General features: G+C 32.6%; 2 protein-coding genes across 2 annotated transcripts in view; both read right to left on the bottom strand.

Moving 5' to 3' along the window:
* LOC126912203 (T-box transcription factor TBX6-like) overlaps positions 1–5,075 on the bottom strand; it is a 33,994-nt gene extending 28,919 nt beyond the window's left edge. The window contains exon 1 of the mRNA XM_050703233.1: positions 4,702–5,075. Coding sequence (XP_050559190.1) covers positions 4,702–4,789 — 88 coding nt within the window. The 5' untranslated portion in view covers positions 4,790–5,075. The remainder of the gene's footprint in view (positions 1–4,701) is intronic.
* Positions 1–10,542, bottom strand: part of LOC118266881 (caspase-8) — a 404,424-nt gene that overhangs the window by 260,410 nt on the left and 133,472 nt on the right. The gene's annotated exons all lie outside the window — the stretch shown is intronic.

Genomic DNA, 10,542 nt, shown 5'->3' on the forward strand with positions numbered 1-10,542 from the left:
TAATCTCTAATATAGATTAATAAAAACAGTATTGAGACAATTTCGAATTATTTCACAAAAATAACATATAAATTGAAACGGGGTAGATAGGAACGGAAATAGCGTGAAAAGACTCTTCTATGTCTATACTTATTCACCCTGTTTTACTACTTTATATAACTAGAAAAGCAACATAACTATAATTGTATACTTATAATATTAGTTCAACTATTGATTCAATTATTATAATAGTTTTCATCTGAATGATGTGGGTGAATGAGAGAGTTATCTTCGGCATGAATAGGCCGGCTCGACCGAACACGGCCTCACAGAAAACCAACGTCAAATAACGTTTGCGTTGTGTTTCAAACCAACCAATATCTTTAAACGTAAAACAAACTCTAACTAAGCCCTCGGACTTATAGCACCCATCATACCTGACAACACACCTTTCACCCTACATAAGTTAATTACACAAAAAGGGACGTTAATCCCCAAGCGCTTGAAACAATGGAGTAAAAACATTATGAATGAGTAGATGCCTGCACGGTAGAGGGCGTCATTATCAACCTTACTAAATGCTTAGTATCACGTGGATCCCAACACTTATAATGTGACGCACTTCCTTTATTTTATGCGAAGGCATTCGCGCTGTTAGATGGAGATATGGGTAATTTATGGCTGGTTAAAAAAGAAAGGCTTTTGTAAGTAGTTGTCGTTAAATGACACCTGGTTTGTGCAACAAAGTATGTGGATATGATACAATCAAGAGTCAATATTTTTGCATTGGATATACGGAACAAAAAGTAAATATATGGTGTGTATTGACTTTATACCTTCATTAAGTAAAAATAGTAATATGTAAAATGCATATTAACAAAATATGTAACAAAACATATTAAAACAATGATAATTAAATCTAAACTCATATTTAAATCGAAAAATGTCATTGCTACACATCTTTCGTAGCGCTCATATAAAAGACATCAACGCGCACAGAAAAACATACCATGGATGAAAGTGTATTTTTAGAAAATGTTTATAATTGATTATTATTTATATGGTATGAATTGTATGAGTGATGCCAATTAATTATATTTGTAAATATTAACATGTATTTTAGGAATCTTCAAATTATATTTCCGTTTAAATATAAAAATATAAAAGGAATTAAAATTTCCCATACAGGGTGAGCCTGCATATTAAATATTGCCATACATTCGAGACTCAGTGCTATTCCTAACAACTAGTATTTTTAAAAAAAAAGTATTCAATATTTTTCCCACCCTTTTCCCGGTAATTGAATTAAAGACCCCTAGCTCAGTAGTTAACCTACAACCATTCAACCAACGAAGCAGCAATAAAACATAATAAACGTTAAATAACACTTTTTATTTGACACACAATGTGTTCCCATTCAGGTTCCACGTCACAACGAATGTGGCCATTGTTTATACGGAGAAATAAGAAATAATACTGTTAACCAAACGTTTTGTTATTCTGTGGTGTTAATCAAATCATTTGTTTAGCGCAGTCGCAGTGAATTGGGATAGAACCTTATTCTTCTACATGGTACGGTTAGACCACCGCACCGCTATGTGCTAGTAGGTAACGTTAGGCGTATTTGTTGTTCTTATACAATGTGATAGGCGTGGGACTTCTAACCCGTTAAGGCTGAGTACTACATCGAATTTTATCGACAAAAAATAATATAGGCGGGTTGAACCCCTAATTGAAAATATTGGAAAATAGTGATTTTTTCGGTAAAAATTATTCACAAATGATTTTTTTCTCACCAAAACATTATCATACATATGAAAAAAGTAATGAATTAGTTAGCTAAGGTTATTAGCTACCGTTTGTCGTTTTTTTTTTGTTTCTACGACGCATACAACCTTTGATGTCAAAAAAGTAAAAAAACTATTAAAATAGCCATAACTTTTAGGGGAGGGATTCGACCCCTTCGACCCCCGACTTTTGTCGATAAAATTAGATGTAGAACTCAGCCTTAACGGGTTAGAAGTCTCACCCCTATCACATTGTATAAACTTTCAGTTGTTTTCTTCAGTTATAATGATTCATGAGGTTCACCTAATGAAAAAAAATGCCTTGCAATAAATTATTCATAATTTAATTTAAATTATTAATAAATTATTCATAATTTATTGCAAGGCATTTTTTTTGCTATTGGGCCAGCTTTTTTGTCTTTTTATTATAAACTAGCTTCTGCAGCGGCCTGGCCCACGTTCCCATGGGATAAAAAGTCATATCACCCAAGTTAGCTTAAAACCTGTCTGTAAATTTCAACAAAATGCCTTCGGTAGTTTCAACGTTTTTGACGGACAGACACCCAAACAAATATTTTATCACATATACATATCATATTAATGTGATACAGTTATGCAAATTATTATCCGTCTTATTGTAAGTTGTTATGATTAAATAGAGAAACGAAAAAATGGGACTCGACAACTTTAAGGCCGGCAACGCATCTGTGACCCGTCTGCTCGTTTGCCTCCTATTCCGTAAAAAATACGCAATGACGTGTAACTCTAAAGAATAACAGAAAACTAACTTGACTTTGTTTGTTGATTTTTAAATATTTTATTTTAAGTAACAGTCAACGAACACGTGTAACAAATATTTTTTTATAGATAATATCTATTTGATATAATCTTCAACATAATTACCATAATCTCAAAAAACATATCAAACATAAAAACTTGTCAATCCATCTATCATAGTAACGCTTAATAATTCATATTTTTATTGCAATTTTTATTGTAAACGTATGCAAAATAGAGTACACTTTACAACGGCACAAATACAAGAGATTACTAAAACACAAATTTATAATAACTTGTTAATGACTATATCCTAAGTTAACGACTGATAGTTTGTTTTAATTGGCACTTAATTAGCATTTCCTAGCGTATCGTTAATTAGTTAAAAATTCATTAATAAATAATATTATTGAGTCGCAACAGTCCGCTGTTTACGGCTCTTTTAGAAATTAATAATTGCATGATGAGGTGTAATGTCGTTATAAGTTCATTCTAAGTCATAAAAATGTTGTTAAGTTTTATGAAAGTGGCTACTTGAGGGTTAATTGAGGTTAAATGTAATACTTTATTTTAGCTTCGACTCGTTATTGTGAATGAAATAGATTACTTTTTATTTTTTACTTGCCGTTGAATGTAACTGAAATAATCAATAAAAAAGTGAACCGTTAATTTTCTTAACCGCCTTAAATTTTTTAAGGCAAATAAAGCTCTTAATTCTTCTCCTAAGTCTGAAAAATACTATGCTGAAAATCGCATCAAAATCAGTTCAGCCAGATGCAAGATAATCACGCACAAACATACATACATAACACAACATACTTTTAAATCGGTTAATAAACAGTTTTGCAAGTATAGTAGAATATATGTATAGTATAAGTAGTGTATATTTTTTTGAAAGCAATATCTTCATAACAATGTTTACACCTATGTATCTGCGCATTATTTACTACATACACAGTACTTGGTTAATTTCTAAATGGTATATTATATGTAATTCAGACTTCATGCTCCGATTAGTTTATGAGTCGTATTTTATATGTTATAAAAACTATATACGATTTAAAATATAAAATAGCGAAATAACTTCATTAGAGGACCGACCGAGAGACAGACATTCTTAATTTTATTATAATATTTGCTCTGATTTGCAAAAATGCCTTACTGGTCTATTTGAAATAAATAATGTTGACTTTGACTTTGAGTAAAGAATTTGTTTTGCAATTAACACGCTAATGTTTGAATATAACAATTTAATTTCGGACATAATATTGTAGTAAAAACATCTTGACATATTATTATGAGGTAGCCTCTATAGTAACTCCATGACAGATAAGTCAAGGTTTTAACAGCACAACTTTAATAATAATTAATTTGTAACTTAGGCTTAATGTTACTTTATGTGTTTAGTTTAAAATATCGTGGCAAACCTTGAGTGGTTGATTATTAATTTTACTACACGGGGAGACACCAGTCTCAAGGATAATATAACAATTAATACTTAAAATCACCTTAATACATTGGCATACATACATATCTACACTATCACTACACTGCTTAATAAATAAACCTTCCACATAATGAATAAACCTAGAATTTATATCGCAGAACAACTTTCAAAACTGTAACTAATATATTAAATAAACTATATTAGTATCTGATATGTTTATCACTTAGTGTGATCAAAATTATACATTATGATATTATTTATGCTGACGGCAAACACGGACGGTTATAGTTAAGAGAAACGGGTTCCGAACACCAGAATGTGACGACATAGTCTTGCCACAAATTGATTTAAGTGGATTAAGTTGGATTAATAATATAATATAGCTTGTATTGGCATATGATAAAACATATATAGGTATTACTAGACACGCGTATGTACTTAGAAGTAATTATAATTATACGTCATATCATCCCCAATGTGCTGGGGAGGATATTTATAAAAATTTATACCCAAACCATGTAATAAAAATAAGAAAAAATATTCACATATTAAAATAGAACATTTAATGTAAATAAATGATCCAATTCAAGATGACATGCCTTCGAGCGTTAACAAATAATCCTAAGGGTGTAATTAGTATCTAATTACTTATTACTATAATACTTAAAACATTAGGTTAAATGAAATTAGTTAATGAGAAATGTAACTTACGCAAACCGCTGAGGGACGCAGCGTGCAACATTTGCTGCCTCAACAAATACTCTCCGAAGTGAGCCTGATCCATCATCATCTTGTACATACAAACAAACACCAAAATATAAGTCACAGCTACAGTCACTTCACAATAACATCATCAATTCAGTCCCCAAAAATACATAGAACCGTCCCGCAGTTGACTAATACACAAACGTACACTAGAGTCTCATAAAAAGTTCATAATTAAAAACAAACGAAGGTAGGGCAACGAGAACCAATATACGTGGCTACGGAGCGACAGCTGCGTTTACACTGAATCGCTTTTGCGTAGCAGGCGGCGCGTGCGCATCGCTCCGCCTCTTTCTCCTGATTGGCTGAGGGCGGACTAATGGCGGCGGCCGTCAAAGCCTTTGCAACTCGAATTGCCTTGTGGCGCTTTCCTCGAGCTTTCCGCCCGCCTTTATCTGACAGGTAATCGTGCTCGATTGTTACGATTGACATTCGAATTCGGTGCGTAGGCGCATGTATCGATGAAGGCCTATTGTTGCACTAAATGGATATGACTTGAATACATGTGTGTGAGATGTTTTATATTACATTGAGTGGGATTTATTTACATAAGGTTTCATAACTTTTATCACTTGAAACTTACAAGTTTATCACTTCCGAGTATTTAACTTTATCAAATGTTTGTAAATAAAATTGGGTTCTAAATTAGTTACATTCAATAATTTATCAATTTAATAAAATTTAAGCTTCTTTATGGCCGGCCGGCATCCTCAAAGGTTGTTTTCACAATATTTATTTATACGTGTGTTCCAAGTTCCACGGAGTTTGAGAGGTGCCTACTAGGCGCCACGCGGCAGGTGGTCCCGTACATAAAATTCGTGAGAATCTCTCGATACCTAATAATGATAGTGATTTTAGGTATTTAGGTAGATAGGTATGTGGGATTATAATGTAGGTACTTATGTATACTAGATGTAATAGGTTTTTTCTATACAATGTTAAACTCAACACAGGTTTATGTAATCTTAGTCTTTTGAGGAAATTGAGACATCATTGTAACATTACATTACTATGGTTGAAAAGAAAAAGGCTATCTTTATTTACCTATATTTTATGCCCAACCAAAGGGTTAATTTGTCAATGAGTTTCAAAATATTATAATTTCCATTTTTAGTCAAGAAGGTTGATTTTTTGTGTATTATATTTTACAGCTATTGCACATTTGTAATAAAAAAAATATTTTGGAACAATATAATACTCCCATGTACTCCATATCTAGGTTTCGCATTATCATTGTGAAAATATTTATTAGGTAATAAAAAAAATACGGAACATCAGTAAATATCGCTTAGAGTAAACTGCAAGGCACCACAGCTTCCTTTGCCCTGCCCATCGTGTTACATGACATTACTATAAGAAACGTAACGGGTACCTAGTTCAATAGATCCACAAGTTAAACTATACAAGCGAAAACTAGCCTACATATAAACAAACAATTAACCTAATTACTGCATTCCTTACGCCGAATAAATTCCAAAACGTATTCAAAAATGTGAAGCCTACGCATTCTACTTACTTTTTATGTCACGTACACTGACATACCTGTATACTTATATAATTATATACCTATATATACATATATAGATATGTTTGTATGTTTACCTAGATAGCTAATTAGTTACTGCTAGATCCACGAATCAACTGTTGTTACCTGTCACCTGTATTTTACTAATTAAATTAATTACGATTTCCTCTTACATCGTTTAGTTTGTTAATATTGTTCGTTACTAAGTGGCGAGTTAGCGTGGGGGTTTCTTTAAAGAATTTCAACTGTTTTTGTTTGTAATACATTGCTTTAATGTTCTTATTTTTCTTGCTTCTAGGCTCTAGGAATAGGACTATTTTTTTTAAGTCCAAACTTTTCTATAAAATTATCAAGAGGAGCTGAAAATTTAATCTAAGATGTAATTGCGAGCGTACTAAATTTTATTGAAATCAGTTTAGTAGTTTCCGTGATACTGCATTTGAATTTTCAGATCTATGCTACTACAAAAAAACCTTATTTATTACCCAAAAACTCGCCGAAGAAGAGAAACTATAGAAATAACACGAAGTGTAGCGATTCTCAGCAAATACTCTTAATAATTTCCATTATATACAGCTGCTATGTACTATGTACTAACATAGTTACATACATTGTTGCAACGGTAACTTTTTATACATACTCCAAGGCATTTTACAATGAGTTCATTTTATTTGAAATGTCATATTATTAAAACAGACATTCAATTAGATATTTAATTTATTGATTTGTTTTTCTGTTACTTGCTGGTAAATTCCTTTAATCTAATGAAGTAGGTTAACTAGAATTTATATTTTTTGTTTACATGATAATGGGCCTATGAAATCTGCTTATTAAGGATGATCATATTGGAGAAAAGAAACCGTAACTTGTAATGGCTGGTACACACGATCAACCTTTTGGTTAATTCAATCTGAAAAAGACATTGAAATGTACAATAATAATTAATAATCGAAGCCTGTATAAGGTGTTCTAAATGTATCTGTCAGGGTTTTAATGGGAAATTATGTTGTGTTCCAAGAACAATAATAATAATTAATAATTTATATTAACTATTGTAATCTTCAAACATAACCTCCCATGAAAGCCATGGTATATACTTTGAGAACACCTTATATAACTTAACAGTGTCCTATTAATATTTGGAACATTTGCCGTTAACCATACCTATTATAAAGGGACGTAAAATACTTATTCATCCATGTAGTTTATCTTTTTTGCTACATTTGAACTGCCTCCTTTTCGTATTACACAATTTCTATTTAGAACATTCATGTTACTAATTTCCTAGGTAAAGATAAGTGTCAATTTAAATATCATTATGTAATTTCCCTCAAACCATTGTCTTATTATAATAGGTATTACAAAGCGAACGTTAGCGAAGATAATTGACTGACAAAAGTTCGATGAGTCACCTATGAAGAATGAGTCAGTCACTATTATTTTTACCTACTTCAAAAAAGGAGGAGGTACTGTGTTCGGCGCATTGTTTTTTAGCATATCAACATGCCCCGAGGCATAGCCAAAGCGATGACTAGGTAGAGTGGTAGGTAACATAGTCTGTCTGTCTGTTTGTCTGTCCGTCTTATCTGTCGTTTTCTACTGAGTTGTGGTTGATTAGGGACCAGGATTTGGTTAAATGTCAGTACTTAGCCATTCTATTTTATTTAACTAGGCTGATTTTTCGTGAACCTGAATATCCGTATCATATTTTTTTCTGGATATGTAACTATCTAGTATAGGTATATGTAATTGATTGATCTATCTGTTATTATTATCTCAGTATATAACTCCCGAGTCAGATATTTAATTCATCGACGTAAAAATACTTAATAGTAATTGGAACTCTCACCTTTAGTTAGAAACAACGACTAGAAACACTAGGCAACTAATACGTAAAACACAAGTTCTGTAAAAACATCGCACCGTCATCCATCTACCCCCGTCATATTTTACATTATGTGAAAATTCCACAAATACCGAACTTATCTACATGAAAAAATATAAAGATCTTCGATACGACCATCCCCATAAAGAATGTTAGAACCATTCACCCTTCAACTGAACCATCAGTTTGACGGGGTGTATTAACATAACGGTGTTTATTTTTTTAAGGTAAGCAATATAATTAGCATGCTGTATCTATTGGGGCAGGTTAGGGTGGGACAGGTGGACGGAGAAACTATACTGCATTTGTTATGGTACAGTTGTTGTTTAGGACAAGAAGAATGCTACTGAAATACTGAGAGATATTGATAATCAACGTGTGTTTCATCAAATAACGGGGTTAGGTAATTTTAATAAATATCATACTAATTTCTTTCTGGATTATACTACAATTTTACACATCGTCATTGCTTAAGGTTTTTTATTTTGCTTTTACATTATACCTACAGACGACAACAACGAAATACGGATGCAATGCTAAATGGCTATTGCAAGTCAAGAGTACGAAATTTCATGATGTCAATGTCGATTGATCGGAATTGAAATCCGATCCGAGATTGTAAATCACCAGGGTATCCGCGCAGGGTCAAATACCCTGACTCGAAATCTCTTTAATCTTGATCTAGGTAGATCAGTTGATGCAGGTATTTAAAATCTAATGCCTTATAAGCTCAATCACCTACCTTCCCAATCCCAGATTTCCAGCAACCCTTAAATTCTTAAACCTCAAAAGGATGTCTATGGGCGGCGGTGATTGCTTACTATCAAGTAATTAGTATGCTCATTTAACGGCTTATGACATAAAAAAGAAATATGAAGTTCATCTTTTACAAGGGATGTAGCTGTAACTATGCCTACAATGCAAATTAAAAGACATACATTAGGTATGTGTTGTTAAGTTAATCAATTCAATTTACATTTTGTTTCACCAAACTGTACCGAAATGTAAATCAGCTGCATTTAATTAATTAAATCAACTTAACATCATCTCAACTACCAAATAAAAACGTTGGTAGGTGCAACTATTAAAAACCATAAAATTCCTACCTAAAATAGCTAAAAAAAAAATACTATAAACAACCCATTCTCTATACCTAGTTGACATTTATGGCTTGTACCAAAGGACAGGCGGCTAATCGAAGTCTTTTGTTTTTTTTTAAATCCCGATCCCGCAAAAAGAAAAGAACAAAAAATCGGAGAAAGTAATGTGGCGTGGCCAAACCGTTTTATTTATTGACTTTCGTGATTCGATTCGCATTGACTAAGTATTAAAGGCTGTTTAGATTGACAAAATTGCGCAATTTTGTAAAGAGTTTCGTTTTAGAAAGTCTCCATACCTAGTTATCTTAGAATGTTAATTTAATATCAGTTTCTAATAGGAGTTCCTTGCTTGGAAATAGGTCATACCCTACGAGTATTAGGTCACACAGTAACTAGAGAAAAATATATGCGTCATATGCATATGACGGAAATCAATGCATTATTGCATAATTACCACAAAAAACGCGGCCTTTAGCAAACAATTCAGGCGCTTATTGACTTCGTTGTGGACATAAAATAATTTTAAGAGTTGGTAGATAACTAATTGCAGTGACATAATACTTATTATTTTTAATCATTCTAGTTTGTGTACATAAATATGACTTGTTAGTCTGGAATTTCTTCTCCAACACTTTCTAGTCTAGACGAACAATCACCCCTGGGTGACTATAATGAATAACCCGATAATCATATCAGTTAATCACAAAGTAGAACTAACGAACCTCCTTTATCACTTATTACATTATCACGTATTGTACAAAAATTGTCACTATCTATTATCACTCAGGTTCACTCACAACCACAATGGGTGCCCTTTATTAGTCATTGCTAATCACCGGAAGGCCACCACCAACAGGATCTTGACAATTAGCTGAGGAAGTAGCTATGACTAATCCCTTGGATGTCTAGGTGACTAGGTGCTTAATTATCCTTGTATGTCAAATATGAGTCTGAATTTCTCAAGCTATGTTTTAGTAAGTAGTTTCTACGCTAAAAGTCAGCGGGTTATTTCCAAGATAAGTTAGCTAAGGATGTTATTTCTTCACAGCATCGCAGTAATACCACTTTGACTTCACGGTTCGCTCGGAGCAATTCTTTGAGTGATCCACGAATTGTTGTTCCAGGTCTGGGTATCATACGTATGTGAACTTGTATGTTCGTAAAAGCACCCGCGACACAGGAGAAAATCTTAATGTGGGGCAATGTTTTTAAGAAAAAAAAATAACCAAACAATATCTACACAATTGGACAAATTCATTTATTCACCCAAATACTAA

Source organism: Spodoptera frugiperda, chromosome 23 (genome assembly GCF_023101765.2).
Source record: "Spodoptera frugiperda isolate SF20-4 chromosome 23, AGI-APGP_CSIRO_Sfru_2.0, whole genome shotgun sequence".
In the NCBI taxonomy this organism is placed as follows: Eukaryota; Metazoa; Arthropoda; class Insecta; order Lepidoptera; family Noctuidae; genus Spodoptera; species Spodoptera frugiperda.